General features: G+C 42.1%; 1 protein-coding gene across 2 annotated transcripts in view; it reads left to right on the forward strand.

Moving 5' to 3' along the window:
* Window positions 1–200: 200 nt before the first annotated feature.
* Window positions 201–25681, forward strand: part of WSB2 (WD repeat and SOCS box containing 2) — a 242773-nt gene continuing 217292 nt past the window's right edge. The window contains exons 1-2 of one of the 2 annotated variants that reach the window (XM_069214497.1): window positions 201–383; window positions 16323–16362. In XM_069214497.1, coding sequence (XP_069070598.1) covers window positions 16323–16362 — 40 coding nt within the window. In that variant the 5' untranslated portion in view covers window positions 201–383. The remainder of the gene's footprint in view (window positions 384–16322; window positions 16363–25681) is intronic. The other variant, XM_069214498.1, reaches the window with a different exon arrangement.

Raw genomic sequence — 25681 nt, forward strand, 5'->3', positions numbered from 1 at the left:
ATTACATTACCAATAAATCTTTTGCTATTAAGTATTTTGTTAAAACGCTGGAGGTTTACGAAATGCGGGTTTTCCTTTCAATTGCGATCAAATATAACTATTCTAAGATGGCCGTAACATTTTACTTGCTTCGTAAAAGAAGCAATCTTGTTGGTCCTTTTTCTGTTTCTTAGTCGGCTATTCAGCAGCTGACAGGAAGCAGGCGGTGACTTAGGAGGGGACAGTGGGAGAAGGAAGAGAGTTTTTGAGGATTCACAATCCTCCACTGTGTGCCTGGAGCAGAACGTACGGCCCTCATGGATGCCAAGTATAGGTAGACGGTAATCTGTCACTGTAAATGTGAGTGACTGCTCCGTTGCTACCGAGCTCCGTTCCCCATCCAGGTACGTAGGGCTGTATTAGGAAGGCACAGACCAGTGCCTGCAAGTGAATATTAGCAAGCTACGCTGTAGTTGAGGCTGCGGTTGGTATTAAAATTGATAAAGCGGGGTTCTGAGGAAACAGCTATTGGAGAGTGTGAATTCTGTAAAGGACACAGATGGGAATTACAGAAAGGCTGTGACGGGTGTACACTGGGTAGCATACGGAAGACTGCCTAGAGAGTTGGATACTAGGAGAGAAACTAATAAACGCTGGGCAGTGGATACTAAGGGGTACAGGGAAAGCGGTTGCTAGGGTACTAAGGGATGATGGAGAAGTGGGTAATGAGAGGCGCTAGGAAGGAATAGCGCGAGCTTGGGATACAGGTTCACCTAATTAATAGTTTGGCACAGAGCCGGTTGTCATATGAGCAGGTTAACCAAGGCGAGATGGCAAGTGTTGCTCAAACCTGGTATCATCTGACCGATGGCTAACAGAAAAGACCCACTACCCTTGGTGATAAGAGCAGGTCCACCAACACGAGATAGCAAGTGCTGCTCACACCTGGAATCTTCTGGCTGATGACCAAGAGAAAAGGCATTGGAATTAGCGCACTTCGCGGACAAAAAGATGCATAACCCGCACCACGCTGGCCACATGACCCTACATCGAGCCTGCAAAGCAGAGAACGAGTTTCAAACTGTGGTGGGGTTGGAAGGGGCTGAGTAGGTAATTAGTACGGGCAATGATTACAACCTGGTCACAACCACATTTGGCGCCATAGGATAGGTGCACCCTTAGAAATATACATTAAGCCTGAAAAATAAGCGCAATTAATGAATACATTATTCCGTGAACGATCACATAAGATCATTACAAAGATCTAACGTAGAAAAACAATAAAATGTGTTAAAACAGATAAAATGTTCGATATAAAGATTAGCTAAAAAATCATAGGATCAATTACTCGAAATCTTGCTGTATATTAAGTCCATCATGTAGCATTTATTTCCAGACATACTTGTTGAATCTGCCAGTTTCCTGTTACCATCGAATGTCTATTCCCACATCTCTCATTATTATTATTATTAAAGATTTATAAAGCGTATGGCTACCAAGAGGCTTCCCAGCGCTGATGCAGGACCGTTAAACAGACAAGGCGGTTGTTTAACAAGTCATTCACCTACCGCAGCTAGACGAACATGTGGGAACGGTCCTCTCCCTCTCTCGACACGCTAGGCAGTGCATGTTGTGGATTGCCATAAAATTAATTCGGCTGTTTGGAATTATTCCAGGAGTTCATCTTCTTGAAATTATTTCAATACATTTTTCAAATACAACCAGCTCCATTATGTCACTGGAGTTGAAGCAAAGTGATAAGCGTCCTTATAATTATATACTCCTTCAAAAAAAAAAAAAATGCTGTCAGCTTGATGCAATGTGAGAACCAAAAGAGCCGATGAGTAATGGATTAGTTTCATAGGTGCAAAATCTGCATTTCGTAGGGGTGATTGTGCTGTTTCTCCATTTGTCTCTATAGTCATTGACGGGCAGGTTAAAATGCTCTTGCATACCCTACTTAATGATTTATTTTAAGTATAATTTCATGTGTGGTGTTTCGTAAGAGGGAAGTATGGGTTTGAACTGATCATAAGACTCTAAGGTTTCTATTTCCGATTTACTGACAGCACCACAACTTGTATTTTTAAGATGAACTTTAATGTAGAGTAAGATAGAGTGATACAAAGGAGGGTATCCGGAAAGAGATCTAAATTGCTAGTAGCAATGCGTTCCTACATTCAATTGGACAGATCAAAATAATGTAATCTGTTCAATTGAATTAAATGTGGGAACGTGTTTAAAGGGTTAGTTCTGAGACAGATTGGCTTTCAGTTCTGTCCAAATTAGTCCCAGGTGCCAATTGTTATATCTTGATGATATTTACCCCTGTCCCGTGGGCATACTGGGTATCCTTGTAGTGGGTACAGATATATATTTAGTCCAGTCTTTATCCGTCACCTTAAAAATCTCTTAATGCACCATCTAATGACCCATCTATTACATACATTCACTGATGGTAGTACTAAATGAATGATGACTTTACATTCAATGTCCTGTTTTAGTAAACCAAATTGCATTAATTTCTATGTGCAGCAGATATATAGGGACAGCTGCAAAATTCGTCTACATGTATTACATTGCAACTTATCTAATGTGGCGATTATAGCTGGGAAGGCTTGAGTAACACATGAGACTGCGGGTGTCAGCTTTGCTTTTTTAACCCATATGATAGCGTCAGGAAAAGGACTGTGCAAGTTTATGTTCAAGTGGCAGAATGCAAATTTAGGTTGCTTGCACTTTTCTTGATATATGTTAAGTGCATAACCAGTGTGCCTGTATCTGCAAGCCGGATCCCCAGGTAATTGTATGACACTGCATAAGCGATCTGATCTTGACCAAATTTCCATGGCATGTGGAATTCCTATTGCCGATGCCCAAGACATATTGTTTGAGGTTAAGGACAACAACTTTTCATGTTTATTTTATCCTTAGGACAAGTAGGCCCAACCCCCTGCAGCACAAACCCTTTGGCTGGCAGTTTATAGAGAAGTGAACTGTCTGCAGTTTAAGTAACATGTGTCCATTTGTTAATTTTGTCCGAACTTGTATTTATGGTTCATTAATGAATAGACGTCATTATTAGGGTGTGCTCTGTAAGTAAACGTTTTATGGGCACACTGCACTTACTGACAGTGGTTCCATTAAAAAAAAAAAAAAAAAAAAAAAGTGTACATAAATGTTTGAAAAGTTTAGCAATATGAGGCTATGTATAATGCTCTCAAACTGCTCTCTGATTAGATGCAAATGTTTTCAGAAGCTTGTAAGCATGAGTTCAGAAAAAATGCAAGTAAGAAAAAGTTTTGGTACTATGAAATAGGTTCTATTTCTTTGAAGCGTCATTTAGTAAAATGTGTTGATGCATGCTAGTATTTCTAAAAAATATTCCTAATGGAAAATCAGTGTAACCATTTTCAATGAGAGTATGGGAAGCATGAAAATAAACAAGCACTGGCAAAGTCAACTGATCAAACATTTTTGTGAGTCTTTTGGTTTTGTCAATGCATGTCTTATTTTGACATGGCGTTTGTAACCCTTTATTGTTGTGGGAGCTGCCAGGCTCTCACCATTGTAACAAACATTGGCAAAAAAGCAAAAAAAAATGTTTGGTCTAAAAAAACACACTTTGCTACCTGTGGCCTAACAAAGGCCCTGCAGCCCCCCTCCAGGCGGCCCACTCAGTACGGCACCTGCGCTGAGGGAGTCTGGGGTGGGCGGTGAGGGAGTCCCCCCTCTATGTTCTTTGCAGGGGGACCACCTCCAGTTTCGTTACAATACCGATTGCCACAGTAGTTCCTGGCACTGAACAAAAATATGTGTGGCAATATGCTCCTTGTGGAAGAGCAGAATGCGATCACTCTCAGTAAAGCCAGCCAAAAGATAGAGACCGAAATAGAAGTTTAATAAAAACAAAATGTCTTTGTTAACACCAGACCTAATTATGGACCCAATTCTTAAAGAAAGTCGCAAAAGTGCACCCATGGTATATGTCTTTGAAAAAGTGCTTTTCATGAATTCACAAGAACTTACAGAAGTAGATCAGGAAATCGTACTCCTACAAAATATTTGTGAACTGTACTTTAGCACGAGCAAATATGCCTGTGTAGACTTGCTCATGTGAAAATCTGTTGAGTGTTTACAAGTTCACTTTCTCTCCAACCACTTTTTTCCCAACCCTGAAAGAACTTCTACTGCTATTGTCATGAGTACATTTCCAACCTCTCATTATGGAGAAAAAATAGGAAAGAGCTGGTGAAAATCTTTAAAACATGAAAGTTAGTAAGTTTGCAGACTCAATGGCATTTCAGCCTTGTAACTATTTCTTACTGCTTCCTCCAGCCCCAGCATGTAAATCTTCAAAAAGGTGGCAAAATAAAGAAATTGCTATAGTGCGGATTGAGATTGCAAGTATTCAAGCCCTGCTATAGTAGTAGCCCTGGCATAATCAGAGGGGGCTGTTATCAGAGCTCTTACAAAATGAGATTACTGCCATAATTTGTCGCTGCACTACATGCACTTCATGGCACCAAAGGGACAAGTAGAATTATGAAGTAACCTGTCCCATGGACAAGCAGATATTTGATTAAATTCCACACCCCTGTTTGTTCTTAAGTTTTCCAAATCACTCTGGTTTTACTTGCATTTGCCACCGGCTTATTACCTAAATTGTATTTTTGAAGTTTTTCCACAGATTGTTGCAGACCCATTTTTGTTTGATCAAAAACAACAAAGTCGTCCGCGTATTGTAAAATCAAAATATTATTAGGGTCGGTTCTTTGTTGGAATAGCTTTGCCTTTTTAGATGCACCTCACAGGTCTTCAAGGTACAGGTTGAACATCAATAGGGCCAGAACACAGCCTTGTTTGCAATATGTGGGCATATTTTAAAGAATGCATGCATTGATAAACATTGTCATACCTGCCATACTAAAAAAAGGAAACTAAGGACTGGCAATGCTGCTTAAAGAAGCTATAAACCACTGTTATTCTTATGTTTTGAAACATATCGAGTTTATGTGATTTCATATTCACTTATTGTGGTGTTTTATGGAAACAGTGCCATTGAGGCACTCTTGCCTTTTTATTTGCGTGGAACTCGGAACATTTTAATAATGTTACATTTTTGATAGTTGTCAGAAGGGGGTTACTGATTGTGTGAGTGCTATTCAAAAACAGCAATATACTAAATATTACAAATGGAAAATAAAAGGCGTTTAAAAGTTATTTTATATATTGTAAATCACATTCATGCTTTCCACAAGCTAATGGGTAGACAGTCGTTTTAATACTTTAAAACAAAGGGAAGGTAAGCTTGCTCCATACATTTAAAAATAAATGTTTTTTCAACCTGCAAAACAAATGTTATACATTTAATGTGCTAATGCTTTGCTTGGATGTTAAAACTCTAACAATGGCTTGTAGTTGTAGCATTATATGCGTTTCACACTTCCACAACAGCTGTAAGACATGCGGATCATGTAATAGCCATAACTTTCCTCTCTTGGTCAACATCCCCTACTGATCTGCTCATAGGTTCATGAGTCAGACATACATAGAGAGCCTTCCCACATATTTTTGTAACTTGGTTTTACAACAAGAACAAAAGATATCTTAGTTGTTTAGGAATCAAGTATTGTCAACAAGACAACATTTAACACAGTACATCTTAAATATATCATAGCATTTTTGATATGTATTGGTGAGAGGGAGCATCATTCTGAAACATTGATTATGTAGGAAATACTAGAATTAATCAGTAGCTCAACAATAGAAAATAGAAACTACGGCCAATTGAAAACAAGGTGCAACCAAACATTTAATTTATTAAGGAAATGCCAGCTCATAACACTTCCAATACATTGAGAAGAGAGTTATCTTTCAAGATATTTGATGCCAAACAGTCAGAGTATGGCTCCCAATTTATTGTCTCACGTACAAGAGTTACCTTAAAAGAGTTTTTTTTTTTTGTTTTTTTTTTCCCCCCCCCCCTTTCATTGGCGATCTCTATTTACAAGTGAAAGGAATGGGTGTTTCTTCACCCTAGAGATATGTGTTCTGTACATGGCTAAATTCGAACATTGCTTCATCTCTGCTATCAATCCATCCAGCAACAGTATTTCAACTTGGTATTGGCATTAAACTTAACATGACTTCCGATCAGCACAAAATCAACTTCCAAGGTAACGGGATTACAACACAAAAGGATTTACTAATACCATCACTGTACTCCAAACTGACAGACAGTAACAGTGCACTTCATTATTAAATGTTTCTTCCCGAAAAGTCTCTAGGATAACCTTCAGTTCATCCTTTTCCTTCTCATACACCATAACTGTATGACCATACCACCTTTATTAATTGAAAAACTGAAAAGGAGAGTACCTGTGTTTTGCTTCACTACACTGACCGAGATAAAACACACACTGAAAATAATTTCTGATATGCAGCTCTTAGTCTGAGAAATTAATTTATTAAAAGATTACACCCAGCAAGACGTTAAGGATATTATAGAGATATTCACACAGCGGGTTGTGGAACTTTTGCAGAGTAAAATGTGGATGATTAATTCAGACAAGACACAGGGACCCTCACAGAATGTGAAGTTTCTAGGGATTCAGTGGAATCAAGAACATGGAGAGGTGTTGCTACAGGCGAAACAGAAGATTTTGAAGTTTGCCACTCCCCGCACTAAGCAAGACACATGGTGATTCATGGGATTGTTTGTTTTTTGGAGACAGCATGTCCCTCATTTGAGTCAAATCTTAACCCTTTGGCACAAAGTGACAAGAAAAAAACATGAGTTTGAATGAAGTGAAGAGCAGACGTCTGGCAGGATTGGGATGCTGATGCCTGTCATCTTTCCTGTGAGGGTAGATCTCTTGCTCTTCACGGTCAATCTTGGGGTCTATGACCTGTTGCTGACAGGAGAAAGATGAGGCAAATTCAACTGTGCCCCATGGTGATGAATTTTTAATTCTTATTATCTGCTTTGCAGTGTGTATGTATGTATGTATATATATATTTGCTGTTTTATAGATTTAAGTAGACAATTCTTTGTACATGTTTTCATTTAGTTGCTGCGCACATTTTTAAACATGCACTTTCAGTTGTACTGACCTTTCTTTACTAGCCTTGCAGAGTGGTATAATAAATGTATTTCCTAGACTGAGTTGCATACCAGAGATTCTTTTCAGTGTGTGTCATTTATCTCATTCAGTGTAGTGAAGCAGAACACTTTGGCACGGTCAGCAGTCTAAAGGGAGGTTAGAGGTTGAAAGTGTACGATTTAAAAGTGAAACTATTTTGGCAAGAAGTCAAATGTAGAACCGCAAACCATTTCTAAAAATGCATGTGAAATTAAAATGCCTTATAATGTCTTGGCAAATGTGTTTTCTTGTTTATCAGGACTTTCTGAATTTTGGGACGGGTGCCTGAGTAAAACAGATTTACTGATTCGTTATATGTTTAAATAAGGTGTTTTTTGAACAGAATGATGACCTTTTTGTTCTTGGCAGGAGGGGTTGGATACACCTCTCCGCTTACAGGATAATGCATGAGAGGTGCAAGCAGTTAGAATATGAAAATCGGCAATTAGTGAAATAACTTGTTGACACACAAAAATACCGTAACAATGCTGTCTTGCCAGAATAAATTATTACAAGATAAGGCAGATATCTACCAAACCGTCACAGGGAAAGTTGATTTTTTTACATTCTTGTGATGAAGTGGTTAAAAAAGGTGGGGGCCAGTGTGAGCCAAACGAACATAACGTAGTTTGTGCTCAGCCAATATTTAGACAAAAAATACAGAGTAACCCACAGGATTTGGCAGGAGTTGAAATTCATTATTTAGAAAATTACACCCAGCAAGAAGTTAAGGATATTATTATAGATATATTCACACAGCAGGTTGTGGAACTTTTGCAGAGTAAAATGTGGATGATTAATTCAGACAAGACACATGGACCCTCTCAAAATGTGAAGTTTCTAGGGATTCAGTGTAATCAAGGACATAGAGAGGTGTTGCTACAGGCGAAACAAAAGTTTCTCCCCTCGCTAAGCAAGAGACACACAGCAGTTCATAGGATTGTTTGGTTTTTGGAGACAGCATGTCCCTCATTTGAGTCAGATCTTAACCCTTTGGTACACAGTGACAAGAAAAAAAACATGAGTTTGAATGAAGTGAAGTGCAGACCTCTGGTAGGACCGAGACGCTGATGCCTGTCATCTTTCCCATGAGGGTAGATCTTTCTCTTCATGGCAGATCCTGGGGTCAATGACCTGTTGCTGTCAGGAGAAAGATGAGGCGAATTCAACTGTGCCCCATGGCGATGAATTTTTAATTCTTATTATCTGATTTGCATTGTGTATGACTATATGTGGATCTTTGCATATATATTTGCTATTTATAGATTGAAGTAGAGAATTCTTTGTACATGTTTTCATTTCATTGCTGCGCACATTTTTGAATGTGTACTTTCAGTTGTACTGACCTTTCTTTACAAGCCTTTCAGAGTGGTTTAATACATTTATTTTCTAGACTAAGTGTGTGTGTTTCATCTCGGTCAGTGAAGTGAAGCAAAACAACCTGCTGAGGTTGTTAAAAACTCCTCCAAGATAGTTAAGTTCACTCCTTGTAAAACTCTCCTTGAAAAACATACAAAGAAGGAATTTATCAGAATCATATGTCACCACATATGGTCCAAACCCTTGCCAGAATTTTCATTTGGGTTGGTCATTTATTCCAAACAACCTACTGCTAGCTTGCAAATGCACTTTTAACCCTAAAGAAGGGCCACAACTTAAGGAATCAGCGTGTGAAGCCCTATATCATACCAGATTTGATTATCAAGATAGGTCTTCGAGACATTTTGAAGCTACAGTCCTGAAAAAGGACTCAACAGATGTGGGGAATGCTTGGTTTGCCAACAGGCCTTTGAAGACATGGAACTGTTCAAAACTACACATAAAAAGTTTTCAAACTGCAAAAATAAGAATGCCATTTATAACCTGCTTCGTCCGTGCAATGAAAATTATATCGGCAACATCATTCAAAAATTTGTTAAAGGGTAGGATATCATTAATCGAGAATACACTGTAAAGATGACTGCCCCTCTAGTGAAAAATTTTCTAGATAATCTACTTAACGAAAACCAGCTGAGATGAAAGGTTCTCAATTTAACTAAAAAAGACTTCAAGAAATGTGATTATAGAACAGTTGCTCTTGAAAAGAGTGATCACCCTAATCTCAAATGTGAAATAATCCACACTGGTCACAATGAACTATCTACAGAATATATGAATCACCACCCACATCAGAAAAGGCCATCTGATCTGGTATGCTTGGCTCCACACAGCAAATATAGTCCCTGGTCACTTGTGTTTTTTTGCAAGCTCATCTTTAACTGGCATCTTGCTCCAGCTTTAGTATATATGTAGTTGCAGTCCAACCTCTGTTGCATCTGATATCCAAGGTCTACAGTGCGTACCCTTTTATCCTTCTATAGCTCCCCAGTGGCTTTACCGTGATCACTCTTTTACTGTTTTAAATCAAGTCCTATATTGGTTACTGAGTGGCATTATGATGACTGTTGGTCCATGTTTAAAATGATACTGAAGGAGACTATGAAAACCTACCAAAATAGAACCATAGTTTTCACAAACTTCGCTTCACATGACTTTTGCACCACTTTCCCCATAACTCTGCTAATTTTTCCTCCTGTTGGAACGCCCCCTACACTCACCCCACTATCTTTTCAATACTTTCATATAGGAGACAAAGAGATTAGAAGAGTTAAATATCTAGCCAGAAAATACTTATTGACTTTCACCATGTTGCACGTCCGCATATTAGCATTGCCATACACTTTCAAAACACTGGAGTTTGCAAGGTATGGCAAAACTGGATTGCGTTTGTGTGAAAAGCCTATCACACATATAATGCAGTATTTTTATATGCTAAGGAGTCGCGGATGTCCCCTGAAACCCCAAAGCCTTTCCCGGCCCCAAACCAACCACTTCAATGAGAAAAACCCTGGCCATTTCACTCTTTGGGATAGGGGTCATGAGACCTCCGGCTGTATTTATTATTATTATTATTATTATTACATATAGACAAACATAATTTTAAACATTATTGCACAGTAACCCACATTAATTACATTCTTATTACATAGTTGAGACCTAGCCTTAACAGAGCCTCTAGTACATGGGAGTTACCTACCATAAACTCAGTTTGTTCCTGTGCAGTCAAGAGAGAAAAACATAAATATTTCGAGTGAGATCATGACTGGTTTAGGGACCCTTCCTCTTAGTACCCCCTGTCCAAGAACAATGGATGGGTCCCTCCTTAAGGGTGGGCCCCATCAACTGACCTCCCAGACCGGGAGTTCCTGTGCAGGAGGCCTGGCTGCTCTTACAATACCTACCTCGGTCACCCCCTACACCCACATTCCATGCCCTCCCTTTACCCCCACCCCCAGGTCCTTGCTATGCCAACTACACTGCCTGGGCGGTTGCAGGGACTGCGTGTTCCCGGCCACCCCCAAACCCCACGCCCCTGTAAACCTCCTTTTTGCTTGCTGCCAGCACCCCTTAGAGGGTTATGTGACACTACTGTTAACTTTGGTCTAAAAGGATGACATCTGTGGACCTTAAATGACCCCACCGATTTTGACCTCACCCGACGACCCTATAAATATGACAATGCCATCACAACCTGCAAGGGAAGAGCGTTCATGCATTACATCCAACAAATATGATGACTCCTGTAGAAGAAAACCAAGGCTAGTACCCAGAAAATCTGCCCGGGAGCCACGCCGCCCAAGCATGGGCTTTTCCCGTACTCGTCGCTCTGGGGCTGGTGGACAGGAAACCCCAAATCAGGGCTTTAGATTCAGCCATGTGGGGGAGGGCAAAAAACAGATGGAGCCCTCTGGCTTGAGCGGTGCGCAGGAACTAAAGAGGCCCGCTCATCGCAGGGGTCCCGCTTTCGAAGGGGCAGAGCCGAACTCCCCCTTGGGTTGCAACTCCAGAAGTGCTTTAATGCTTCTGGAGGTCACGCCCAGCCGGCCAGTCCAGCTTATCTGGCCTCAGAACCAGGTGTGCTTCTGCGCCACGAACATCCAACGTGGGTCGTGGCTCCCCACAATACCATCAGGCTCCCCTCGAGTTGGGGAAGCCTCTTAAATACGGCAGGGAGTCGCCAAATCCCCCTGAAACCTCAAAGCCCCTCCTGCACCTAAACCAACCACTTCAATGAGAAAGACCCAGTCCAGTTCAGTTTTTGGGATGGGGTCGTGAGACCCCTGGCCACAGTTATTAAAACATATGTACAAACATAATTTCAAATATTATTGCACAGTAACCCACAAAAATTAAATTCATATTTACATAGTTGCGACCTAGCCTTAACAGAGCCTCTAGTACCTGGGAGTCACCTACCATAAACTGAGTTTGTTCCTGTGCAGCCTAGAGAGGAAAGCATAAGCATTTCGAGTGAGATCATGGCTGTTTTAGGGACTCTTCCTCTCAGAACGCCCTGTCCAAGAACAATGGCTGGGTCCTTTCTTAAGGGAGTGCCCCACCAACCGCCCTCCCATAACGGAAGCTCCATTGCAAGGGGCCCGGCTTCCTTTAGAATACCTACCTCAGGCACCTCCTAAACCCACATTCCTTGCCTCCCCCTCCCCCCCTCCCCAGGTCTGTGCATACTTATGCCAACTGGGCCTGCGAGGGTAGTTGCAAAGTAGGACCGCGTGTCAGCATCTGCCTTCAACCCCCGCACCTCTGTTAACCACCTTTTGATTTGATCCCTACAGGGTCCTGTGACACTGCTGTTACCTTTGATCTAAAAGGATTCCATCTTTGGACTCTAAATGTCCCCTCAAATTATCACCTCACCTGCCACAGGGCAGCATAGTTCATCTACTATTTCCCCCCCCTCCCAACCACCCGACCACAAAAGTCGCTGTACTAGCCATGGCCAACAAATGCTCGAGAATCATCACATTACATTCCTTGGACAAATGAACCCCATCCTGCAAGAAAAACAGTTCACCATTGAGGTACCTGTGTGTTATAGTTGACAACTTGGCAGACCTGAACAAGTTCGCAATCACGTCATTCAGTCGCTTGTCCGAGTCATTAAGGGCTCTGACGGACTTATCACCCTGCCAGTTCTACCTCAGCACCATGTTGGACCATACAATTACAATCTCCGGGAACTGTTTTGCAAGCCACTCAACCTCAGAAATAATTATTTCAAATGAGTCCTCCTTCCAAGTTCAGACAGATTGTTGCCACCTAGGTGCAATCTTGTGACCCCTAGGAGCATAAACTCCTGAGGTAATTGTCTGTTCAAGGCATCCTCAGATTAGCCAATCTAGCCACTGAATATCTGCCCGTCGAGGTACCTGGAATCTGACTTGCTCCCTTCCAAACACTGCCAACCCTTCAGTGCCCTCTGCATCAGGAAAGTTTTTGCCATTGGTGTAGCCAAGCATCTTAGCAAAGAATGAAACCGCTGCAATGTGATGCTTGGCGTAAGGCAATGCTCAACCCTCCCCTAAGGACCCCCGATAGGCCATCACAGACCCGGGTGAAAACTACCTTTCCACCCCGGCGTTCGTATGAAACTTGCCATATGAGTCAAATGCTCTCTCGTAGGCCCGACTTGTACCTGGTGCTAAACTGGCTGCCACAGGGTCTGGTGAGCTGGGAGACCAAGCCGCCATGGATGCTCCAGGAACAGCGATGGGAACTTACTGCGTCTAGGTGTTAGAACCTGAAGGCCTGCAAAATCTCTTTTAGGAGCCACAGGATCATCCTGCACTTGGCTGCCTTTTCGATAATACACTCAACCATCATAATGTTATCTGACCAGAATACCACTGTCTGGTTGCAGCACTGTCGCAGCCAGATCATGAGGGACAACAAGATGAGAAAAGGCTTAAGGAAACCAATATTTACCACCAAACCAGACTCCACTCAGTCCTCAGGCCACCGTTAATCACACTAGGAGGCACCTAGGATGGCACCGAAACCCACACTGCCTACAGAGTCCGTAAGCAGACCTATTTTCCTGTTAGTCTTGGCCGAGCTAGGCCATTCCATTGTACCATTGAAATCCTTTAAAAATGCCTCCCAGATTCTCATACCCTGGCAGACCTCACCCGATAGCCTAGTATGGTGATGCTTCTGCTTCAAACATGACATGGCCTGAGCAACTGATTGCGGAAATGGGCGACCCATGGGAATAATACGGAGAGCAATAGTCAGCTGGCCCACCACCACCTGCAACTAATGCAATGTTAACTTCTTGGCTGCCAGACAGTCCCTCAACGACTGCAAAAAGGCCCGACTTTCTCTTGGGGGAGCCTGGAGATGCCCACCAGGGAGTCCAATTCTATTCCCAGGAATTCAATATGTGTAGCCAGGCCACAGGTCTTGTCGTTTGCCAGGGCTATCCTGAAAAGCCCCCATCAATTCCTGGAAAGATTGCAACTCCCCACCACGCTCCTTCATACTGGGGGCAGCCAGAAAAAGGAAATCATCCAAATAGTGCAACACCCACCAGTGCCCTGACCTCCGTCGGAATACACATTCAAGGAACGTGCTAAACTGCTCGAAATAAACACTGATATAAAGCTGGTATAGAGTAGGAAAAGATACACATATATTGTACATCACAGTGAAGACATTAATTGATCACTGGAAATATTTTTAATTCTGGCACTCACACTTTATATAAACAAATTTAGACAACACATAAAATATACAGTGTTGACACAATGCACAACACTAAAAAATAAAAAATATATATACACACACCACAAATATTTACATCACGATTTTCAAAAAGCATGTACTGAGTGTAGTAAATGTTGCACTTGAAACTCCTCTCATCGGGCCCCACTGGCACCCTAGTCTGACCCTCTCATGACCTGTGGGCACAGCAAGGTCAGGATCTCATTCATCACGTCTATAAGGCGCATCAAAGGCTCCATATCCACCCCATTGCTAGGGTGCTTGAAAACCTTCTTCGCACTCTCAGCCATCTTGACTATTGGTGTCAAAGTAGCCTAAAAAACTGAATAATTAGAAAACGCGCAGCCATGTGACCTCGCTGCGCAAACAGTAAAACAAATGCCCTTAACACTTCCTGGAAACCGAGACAATCACTCCAAATCCAGAAAAAAGGTGCTCTAGAGGCACAAATCCTCTGCCAGAAACCATAGATTGAGTGCTATATTGCCCTGCTACCAAACATCTAAAGTATCCCCTAAACTGCTACACCAAGCACCCCATATTGACTCTCACTCGGCCCCAGGGCCACCCTTCAGCCACCACTGGTCAGAGCTAGAGTTCTCTACCAAAGTAAAAAAAAAAAAAAAAAAAAAAAAATGCTGTAGCATGGAAAACCGGTCCCCCTACTCGCTCCCCATGCCTCTCTTTAGGCAGAGACAATAAAGCTGCCTGCCCTCTGTCCCAACCCAAGTAATGTCTCTAGGGAAACAATAAGAATGCCTCCCACCATGTAACACTGGGGGGAAAAAAGAAAAAGGAAAGCCCCACTAGGTGCCCCCACAGCCCCCTTACCTTTGCTGCCTGCTGTGGCTCCCACACACCCACCGGAACTGCTACCAACTACTTTGGTCGGGTGAGCACACTTGAGCCCTTGTGGTGCTCAGTGACCCTCTCTGGGCCGTCAACAGATCTGTGGGGCAGAGCTGCCGCTGAAACGTCCTACAAATCCTTATGTCATAAAAACACGAAATCAGGGCTTTCGATTCAGCAGTGCGCATAAAGGAAAAAACACGGGGAGTCCTGTTTACTGGCTTGAGAGCCTCACGGGAACGAAAGAGGCCTGCTTGTCGGCTTTTAAAGGGGCGGGGCTGACCTCCTCCTTTGGTCGCCATACAGGTTACACCCAGCTGGCCAATCCAGCTCAGTCGGCCTCAGAGCCCGTGGCACTTCTGTGCCGCCTACATCCGACATGGACCACGGCCCTGAGTTCGTGGCAGCCTCTGTAACCTCCCTGACCCTGAAAAGACAACTCAAAGGAAACGCCAGAGCTCATGCCCAAAAAGTTAATTCAATTGTGTCCTTTCTCAATTGCAGTACATAAAATAGTCATATGAACACCAATTCCTTCTCTGCCATATAGACTGGTTTCTGAGTGTATCTCTTTATTCAGAAATCTCAAAGGTAGGAGTCCTACTGGTGGCAACAAGACCTTCACACTGAGTGCCTCACTTTGTTTTGCTTTCTTTGTTCTTAGGATCCCTTGCATTTGACTGTTTGGAAAAACCATTGGCTCCGGCTCTCGCCCTGAGAGGTCTGAGAAGAATAGGGGCTGAAATACATTAACAGTTTTTGTGAGAGCAGAAGGTCATCAATAGACATAACCAACTAGATACATCAATAAGGAACTAATACCCATCCATCGTCCTATGTGGACCACTGGCCCTGACCTTGCCTTACCTTTACTCTGTTTCAAACCAAGTACCCAAAAGATTGTTTTTCCCACCTTATCAGAAGTGGTTTGGACTGGCATTTCATCATCACATTAAATGTAATGTTTATGTGAATTTGCAACATCTTTTTACTAGTATATGCACCTCTTCCTTTTCTTATGGTGAAAGTTCATATTCTGTATTATTGATCAATGCATTAATTCCAGCATTTCTTTATTAGTCAGTGTTTCAGAATTATTGTTCTCCCTACCATTGTACAAGATTCCATGATATATTTATGATTTATCCTCTGGAGAACATGTTGATTCCTCAGCAATTGGGATCTCTGTTGTTGTCATCATATAAAGTAGTTAAAAACTACCTGGGGAAACTCTTTGTATGTTTGACTGATACTCTGGGCCAGCCTTTTTTTAGTCTTTTAAGCCCACCATTGTACTTCACTAACCATAAGGTTAATTCTGCTTCCTCCCTTGGCCTTTGGCATGTACGACCAGAATAAACAATGTGAAGGTCTGGCTCTTTGGCTCTTACCTTAAAATATTGGCAAGGCCTGTATCCTTGAGGAGGACAGATAGCTGTAATGGGTTAGCGAGTGTACAGGGCATTGGGTGCTGGGAGAGTGGTTAATGAGTAATATTCTAGGCACTGGGTGATGAGGATAATGAAAGTTTCACAGTTTTGCGTATAATGTGTCCAGAGAAAGTTGCAGTGTGGATGGGGTTCTTGCAACAATGAATTAACCAGAGTCTGAGAGTTTTGAAATTCTGCTACAGCCCTCGCCACCTCCTCCCTACCCCCAGTGTACTGACATGGCAAATTTCAGTGATTGAGCTAGGTTCCAATCATTTATTATCGATTTTCTTTCTAGATGGAACTCATTCAAGAAGAATTGTGTGACCCGTCGGCTGGTGAGTTCATATTTTTTTTTTTTTTCACCCATTGAATTAGAAATTAATTGGGAGGACATAGTATTCTGTTGCTAACTTTTTTAAGTTACAGTAGTCTGTTATTTAGACACTCCTTTCCCCCATCAAAATATTTCCCTACGAATAAGGGATCAAGTGTACCATGATATAACTAAAGTCTTCCAGGCATAGCTATGAGATAATTGTCCTTATCTACTAATGTATGTTGGTCATGTGATATTCTATCTCATTATTGCTTTAATCCCCTAGGTCAGCTTTATCAGCCAGCCCCGTTTCTACCACAGTCACATTTCTTGTGAGGGAACTTATTGATTTGGGACTCCCAATCCATGTATAAAGTATAAGTCCCAGACAAAGATTTTAATTTTGCCTCCTCCTTATGATGCTATGCACTTTACCAAATGATAGATGCATTTTTCATGCTTTTTACTCTATTTTTATGGTACTTGTAACATGTGCATTATTTATATAGCTCTTAAACTGCAGGCTACCAAAGCTCTTGTTTCTTTGTCAGGTTGAACATCAGGCAGCTGGCCATAATTTTTGGGTTTTTAGAACTGTGAGAGCTATATATCTGCTTAGCTGTAGAGTGGATTCCTCTTATATGTACTGAGGTTACGTATGGCATATTTGTATCCTTCCAGTCTTGCTTTCTTATGTTACTGTATTTCAAATACGTGTTGAGAAGCAAACTTTGGATTGAATATAGAAATGTATGTCTTCAATTTTTAGTCTGGGCAATTTGACAGATGTCCACATCGGATCTTGTAAATCATTAATTGGATTCCTTATTGGATTTTGAGCCAGGGCAGTTTCTTCAAACAAGGGCTGTATGGAAGAGCTTCAGGTCTTTCTGTCAACTTTTTAGCTGAGGCGTTTTGTGTATTTTGCATGATGGAGCTAAACTCCATTTTGGTTCCAAAGATTGTCTCTTAGATTTGTAACATGCTCTTTCTGGTCAAGCAAACATAGCGTTTGGAGAATTAGCTGATTTTTGTTTCACAATCTTGAATTTAGCATCAAAAAGAATGCTTAAAGCTTAAACTTTCATTTGGGGGGCTATCGAAGGAGGCATTTGGAGTGATTTCTGAGTATGCAGATGGGCAACCATGAGCTTGTAAGTGAGAATTTATTTTTCTTGTCACTGTTAAGACTTTACCATTTAGTTTCTATTTTTTTTGTCTGATGAAACGTGGGGTTTGAGAGTGTTTTTATTAGTTTGGGTCATCAGCCATTTCAAAGAAACCTGCATTGCCCAGATATTTATGGAAACAATTTCAAACTTTGACAATAATGATCACGTAAAGCATTTAGTTAGTTGAAGAGAACTAGGATAATGATTACCCTTGAGAACTCCCTAGGTTGAGGGTGTATTGATTATCTACATTTTCCAGTGATGAGCTAAGATTGTCTGCTGCTCAAGAAGAAGGTAGACCATTTTTGTGATCTGTTGTCGGTTTTAATATTTGTGTTATTGTAGTGGTAAATTGTGTCAAAACTGATAGAAAAACTAGGTGGTTTGGAGGGGGTTTCAAGCAAAACTTTGTCACTTTTGCTAGCAATAAACAGTAGTCATTCTTTCACTTGCGAATAGAACTACTTCCTTTCTTCTTTGTCTGTAACCGTGATAGTCAGTCACCCTTAAACTCAATGTCCTCGAGAGCCTTGATTATTTGAATGGTGCGTGCGTATTCCAGGATTTTCTGTTAGAAAAGGGTTTTGCTTCCAGTTTTGTTTTTCTTTTTGAGTAGCGGGTGTGGTCTGTTTGTTTTAGTAAGAATAGTATGTTTTCATAACGGCAATTATTGTTAGTTCTAGCTGATTGACATATTAGTTGACTACCAAGGATGAATACAGGGTCAGTAATGTTATGTTGGTAGGTTTTGAAAGCCAGGTTTCCCACAAGGTTTCAAATGGCTTTTTAGATTGTGTTGCAAGTCGCTGGTTTTAGATAAGGAAGTTTGTTGTTTTATCCATTCTTTTGTCTGAATGGCTAAGGTGGGTGGGTGAGATCCACAGAGAGTACCTCTGGTGCTTTATGTGGTGGACCTCATTACTCCTCCATCTTAAAGAGACGATAATCACTGTTTTGATTTGCCTAACCATCTTGCACCATTTGACAGGAGAAAACATTTAAAAAAAGATTTAATATATAAAGTGAGGCAAGCATTATATTTCAGAATCTGGAAACATATAATGTCATGCAATGCCATGCCTTTGAGGAGAACATTTTATTTATTAGCATATCAACCTACTTTCAAATCAAAGGTTGTTCATGTGCCACGAAGAATATCCTCTACAACCCTATGATAACACTCCTAGTGGGTAGGTGGAACAGTAGCTATAATAGGTGGTTTTTCTGGCACATTAATTTTGTTTTCATCTTAAGAACACAATTGACATGATTGTATTTTCTTCCTGAGAGAAGGTTTGCATGGAGGAAATCCCAACTTAACCATATTTCCGATATGTAAGCTTGCCAAAAATTCATGGTATGGTAACTTTTGTTGGTCTTGCCAGCACTACTTACCCATGAAGCCTTAATCTTCAATCATAATACATGAATACACATTTACCTCATTGTATTTGCAAATTTACTGAACTATAATGTTAAAAATATCATATAATTCGGAATTCTAATACTCATCAAAGTGACATCTAAATCATGCTTGCAGAGGTTCACGCAAATCTGCTGGGGAGGACCAAGCCATGATTAGAAAGCCCTGGGGACCTCATTTCCCCCGTTTTTGATTGACCAAAAGGGAGTAGTCTCATTATCATGCACATCATTAACATTTGGTTAAATGTCACATCATATTTAACATTCTGTTGGTTAGCATGCCACATTACCTTTTAGGTTTTGTTTTTTGATATTATCATTAAATACAATTTTGCTAATCTGCTAGGACTAAAACATATGGCAAGTAGTATAATGTTTGGAAAATTTGAAGATATCTTGAACATTATTGTATTGTCTGCTGATTGTATATTCAATTATTTTTTCACTAATAAATGAGTATGCTCCTCAACTAATTTGTAGCTAGTAACTTAACTGTTTTATCAATCTAGACAGTGTTTCATTATTTCTCGTATGGCCTCGTCTGTTATCTAGGATTACGGTCAGTTCTGTCTAGTGTTTTTAAATTCTGTTAAATAATTTACCCACTTTTGTACTTTTTTTAATCACCAATGCAATAGTATAATTCTTTTGCTAATGAGGAGGGCTCTGTTGATTCTGTAGATTCCTTTCACTAGCAAATAGTTTTTTTAAATATTAGAAATGGAGCTTTAAACGTTGTGTAATGCAAAACCGTAAGAGACAGAATTGTGTGCAGCACAAAGGTGCTAGTTATAGTCTCAAATCAACATTTGATTGGAATGTTGAAGAGCTGGTGCTTCAGGTCATGTGCCCGCACCTCTCACGCGAAGGAAAGGGAGGACAGGCCACAATTCACCAGCCTCTCATCTCCTCTATTAAGAAAGCAAAGTTTGGCATACAAACACAGTTACTGCCTGCTTGAACCTCCATGGTGCCTGTTAATAATTGGGGAAAACTGCCTAGCAGATAACCTGTTCAGCTTTCCATTGTATTACTTTGGACTCATTCAGTGTTGTGACACTATGGGCCTCATTACGACACTGGCCGCCTTAAGACCGCCAGGGTTGCTGTGGCAGGTGGACTGCCACATTGCGACCGTGGCGGAGGGGCTGGCGGCCATAATCCGCCAGGGCAGCGCTGCCCTGGGGATTACGAGTCCCTTCTCTGCCGGCGATTACATGCCAGTAGCCCGCCATGCAAAAACTGGCATAGACAGGGGACCCCTGCACTGCCCATGCTGTTGGCATGGGCAGTGCAGCGTCCCATCTGGCCAGCCCTGTCGTGATGTTCGCTGACAGTGGTCATCGTGATGGGTGCTGGTGCACCCTGCGCACAACAGCATTGCCACCCGCTCTATTATGAGCTGGAGACAATGCTGTTGTGCGTTTCCCGCTGGACCATGTTTCCACCTGCTGACCCAGCAGGAAACTCTTAATGGGACCTGTGGGAAGGTGGCCGCACTGCTGGCAACCTGCCTGTTGGGACTTCGGCGGATGAGGTTTTCCGTCTGCCGAAGTATTAAAGACCCCCAATGTGTTAGTAATGCAACAGTATTGCACATTACAATCAGATGAGCAGGCAGGGGCTGAAGAATCTACCAGGGTTTATTGTGGTGGCCCCTAAATCTCCACAGTCAATGCTACATAATGTTTACCACTTTAATGACAGCCGTCCTTCACTGACAGGAATGCAAATTCAATTTACTTGGTCTTTGGTTTCAACTGAAATGAGCCTATCCCTGCAGAGCTGTGCTTCTTTACAAGACTTGTTAGTACTTAAGTCTAAAATATAAGTGGTCTGAGTCACAATTACTTCAGAAAAGACACCAGAGGTCGGATCTGGTCCTTTAATTGAGCTCACTACCATATGTGTTATTGAAGATGCAAACTTTACCCAGAGCCCAATACAAGCAAGCAGGCCTCTGATGGATTTTTCTTTCCTGGAAGGGCAATAACACCTGCTGAGTTGATCCTGCTTATTAACTTGTTTAGACAAAGGACTGCCTTTTCTAGGAAAATACTAACCTAGTGCTAGAATCATTAATTGAAAATCTGCAAACCCATGATTGTAAGGGAAGGAAAATGCCTCTTTTTGTATGATCAGCCCCATTTTTCTGGATGGTGCTGTTTTTTGCCTTGGGGCACTGCTAACCCCTGCACATGTTAGCACATGCACATCTGATGCACATGTGCTCTGACCCCTAAACCATGTGTAAATTGCCAGCACCCCTGATTGATATATTTACCTTTCCAGTAGGTATATGGTACCAAAGTGTACCCCAGGTCTGTAAGAAAAATGTTACTAGTGTAATGTTGCACATATAGTGACACCATCAAAAGGGACAATGAAAAACATGTCTCTAGGCCTGCCTCTGTAGCCTGTGTAGGCAGTTGTAAAACTGCCAAATCGACCTGGCAGCCAGCCCCTTAAAGTAGGCCATACATGTTCGTAGGGCAGGGTGCATGGTATTTAACTCATTCTGTGCCTTGGACGAGGTGAATGGTTAGGGGGGTAAATTTATTTTAGGCCATTTCTGCCCCCTTGGGGGCAGATTGGACGATTTTAGGTCAATCTGCCCCCAAAGGGGCAGAAACAACTAGGCACCGGGGATTATTTTTTTTTGCGCCAATGTCACGCACGGGGAGTGACCCCGTAGGCAAGGGTCGCTCCCGGAGGGGGTTGAGAGGTTGGGGGGGGGGAGGGGGCAAATTTATTTTAGGCCATTTCTGCTTGGCCTTTTATTAGGCCGATCTGCCCCCGCTGGGGGCAGAAACCAATAGGCGCCAGGGCTATTTTTTTTTTTATTATTTTTTTTTTTTTTTAGAGATGGGGAGCAACCCATTAGGCAAGGGTCACTCCCCTTGGGGCAAATTGTATTTACACCATTTCTGCCAATTTTTGTTAGGCCAATCTGCCCCCATGGGGGCAGAAACCGCTTGCGCACCAGGGATTGGTGCGTGTGTATGCGTGTGTTTTCTTTAGGGAGGCAGTCCCTTGGGTAAGGGTACCTCCCCATGGGAGCACATTACTGTTGGCCCACCAGAGGCCAGGGAAGTTTTATTTTTTCCAAAAATAAGAGGGTGGAGGTATGGGCATACCCCCACCCCAAATAAATGGGGCCAAAGTTGTTCTGCCCACTAGTGGGCAGATGTGGCAATTACCCCAGAGCCACACCCTGGGGGGTGGAGGGGGGGGGCAGAAAGTCTACTAGATGCCAGGGAATTTAAAAAAAACAAAAAATATTGGGGTGGTGGCTACCAACCAGTATGGGCCTGGTTACGCCCCCACCTCAACTGAAGGGGGTAACAGTCTTTCAGCTCTCCCCCGCACTCTAAAACATCTTATCCCACAGCAAGCAAGAAGGCATTTGATTATTTGGGGTTTTAGTTTCTCATTTGGGCCATGAGAACTTGGCTTACTCTCAAAATCGTCCCACTTGGAATGGTGAGGGCTGCACTTTATGGACTTTGGAACGCTGCCATGTAGAAAAATCCACAAGACCTAGACACATCTGAAAACTAAACATCCGGGTGATTCCAGACTGGTGTGTTTCACATGCACCCGCACCATTTTTGTACCCACAATCCCCTGCAAACCTCCAACTTTGCTGGAAATCACACATTTTCCCACGTTTTTGTGATGGAACCTTCCGGAATCTGCAGAAATCCACAAGATTCCTACCACCCAGCATTGTCTCACCTATACCGATAAAAATTCTGCTGCACTTGTCAGCCTAAAAATTTTTTTGGGCAAACTGCCCTTTTGGGCCCCCATTGTTCCCCCTCAATATCGACATGTTTTTGGCTCCTCCCTTTCACAAGCACTTGGCCCACCTACACAAATGAGTATCATTTTTACCGGGAGACTGAGGGGAACATTGGGTGGTATGAAATGTGTCCCAGTGTGGTGATCCCACACAGAAATGTGGGGAAAATGTGATTTATTTTTTTTAGCTAAATTTGAGGTTTGCTGAGGATTCTGGATAAGAAAACATTGGGGGATCCACGCAAGTCACACCTCACTGGACTCCCTCTGGTGTCTAGTTTTCAGAATTGTCTGGGTTTGGTAGGTTTCCCTACAAGGCTGCTGAGCCCATGACCAAAAACGCAGGCGCCCCCCTGCAAACACAGGTAGTTTTGTATTTGATAATTTTGATGTGTCCACGTTGTGTTTTGAGCCATTTCCTTTCGTGGGCGCTAGGCCTACCCACACAAGTGAGGTACCATTTTTATCGGGAGACTTGGGGGAATGCTGGGTGGAAGGAAATTTGTGGCTCCTCTCTGATTCCAGAACTTTCTGTCACCGAAATGTGAGGAATTTTTTATTAATTTTTTTGTTAGCCAAATCTTGAGGTTTGCAAAGGATTCTGGGTAACAGAACCTAGTCAGAGCCCCACAAGTCACCCCATCTTGGATTCCCCTAGGTCTCTAGTTTTCAAAAATGCACAGGTTTGGTAGGTTTCTCTAGGTGCCGGCTGAGCTGGAGGCCAAAATCTACAGGTAGGCACTTTGCAAAAAACACCTCTGTTTTCTGTCAAAAAATGGGATGTGTCCACGTTGTGTTTTGGGGCATTTCCTGTTGCAGGCGCTAGGCCTACCCACACAAGTGAGGTATAATGTTTATAGGGAGACTTGGGGGAACGCTGGGTGGAAGGAAATTTGTGGCTCCTCTCTGATTCCAGAACTTTCTGTCACCGAAATGTGAGGAAAATGTGTGGTGTGTGTTTTTTTTTTTGCCAAATTTTGAGGTTTGCAAAGGATTCTGGGTAACAGAACCTGGTCAGAGCCCCACAAGTCACCCCATCTTGGATTCCCCTGGGTCTCTAGTTTTCAAAAATGCACAGGTTTGGTAGGTTTCCCTAGTTGCCGGCTGAGCTAGAGGCCAAAATGTACATGTAGGCACTTTGCAAAAAACACCTCCTGGTTTCTGCCAATAAATGGGATGTGTCCACGTTGTGTTTTGGGGCATTTCCTCTCGCGGGCGCTAGGCCTATCCACACAAGTGAGGTACCATTTTTATCGAATGACTTGGGGGAACACAAAATAGCACAACAAGTGTTATTGCCCCTTGTCTTTCTCTACATTGTTTCCTTCCAAATATAAGTGTGTGTAAAAAAGACGTCTATTTGAGAAATGTCCTGTAATTCACATGCTAGTATGGGCACCCCGGAATTCAGAGATGTGCAAATAACCACTGCTCCTCAATACCTTACCTTGTGCCCATTTTGGAAATACAGATGTTTTCTTGATAGCTATTTTTCACTCTTTATATTTCAGCAAATGAATTGCTGTATACCCGGTATAGAATGAAAACCCACTGCAGGGTGCAGCTCATTTATTGGCTCTGGGTACCTAGGTTTCTTGATGAACCTACAAGCCCTATATATCTCCGCAACCAGAGGAGTCCAGCAGACGTAACGGTATATTGCTTTAAAAAATCTGACATCGCAGGAAAATGTTACAGAGTAAAACGTAGAGAAAAATTGCTGTTTTTTTACCTCAATTTCAGTTCTTTTTTTTTTTTTTTCAGTTGTTATTTTCTGTAGGAAACCCTTGTAGAATCTACACAGATTACCCCTTGCTGAATTCAGAATTTTGTCTACTTTTCAGAAATGTTTAGGTTTCTAGGATCCAGCATTGGTTTCACACGCATTTGTCACTGACTGGAAGGAGGCTGAAAGCAAAAAAAATCGTAAAAATGGGTAATGTCCCAGTAAAATGCCAAAATTGTGTTGAAAAATTGGGTTTTCTGGTTCAAGTCTGCCTGTTCCTGAAAGCTGGGAAGCTGGTAATTTTAGCACCGCAAACCCTTTGTTTATGCCATTTTCAGGGAAAAAACTACAAGCCTTCTTCTGCAGCCCCTTTTTTCAATTTTTTTGAAAAAAACGAAATTTTCACTGTATTTTGGCTAATTTCTTGGCCTCCTTCAGGGGAACCCACAAAGTCTGGTTACCTGTAGAATCCCTAGGATGTTGGAAAAAAAGGATGCAAATTTGGCATGGGTAGGTTATGTGGACAAAACGTTATGAGGGCCTAAGCGAGAACGATTCTAAATAGGCAAAAAAAGGCCTGGCACATGAGGGGGGAAAGGCCTGGCAGCGAAGGGGTTAAAAGTTAGGGCATGTATATTTACGTTTTAAATGTCCCAACAGTTAAAAAAAAAAAAAAAAAAAAAAAAAAAATAAGGAACCATGACCGAAACTGCCAACACATACAGCCACTTTAACACTCCGACCGCCAATAGCCATTTGGAAGACAATGTGCCGCCCACTCCATTACAACCCTCCGCCCCATCCGCCAGCTTTTCCGGGGCGGTACCAACACCATCAAAAGCACGGCGGAAACAGTACTCGGAAGGGAAATGAATCACCTCTCGACACTCAAGGAAGAACCAGGACGCCATGGAGCCCGAGCTGCAGGTGTTCCCCATGCTGGTGTATCTTTTAATACACTAGGAACATGAACCCCAGCGACGATGACCACAGTGAGTACTGCACCTAGCACACAAGGGAGGGGGGAGGATAAAGAGTGAAACGCACACAAACGCAACACCCCCACCCTCACTGCCAACACTATACACACAAACACATGCAACAACACTACAGATACACCACGTAACCCTCAGGAATAACTCAAGGACAAAGGGAATGGAGTCAAATGAGTGTAATATTAGTAATACTTAAAAATGTGTTCATAAAGAAAA

This window comes from Pleurodeles waltl, chromosome 11 (assembly GCF_031143425.1).
Source record: "Pleurodeles waltl isolate 20211129_DDA chromosome 11, aPleWal1.hap1.20221129, whole genome shotgun sequence".
NCBI classification, from domain to species: Eukaryota; Metazoa; Chordata; class Amphibia; order Caudata; family Salamandridae; genus Pleurodeles; species Pleurodeles waltl.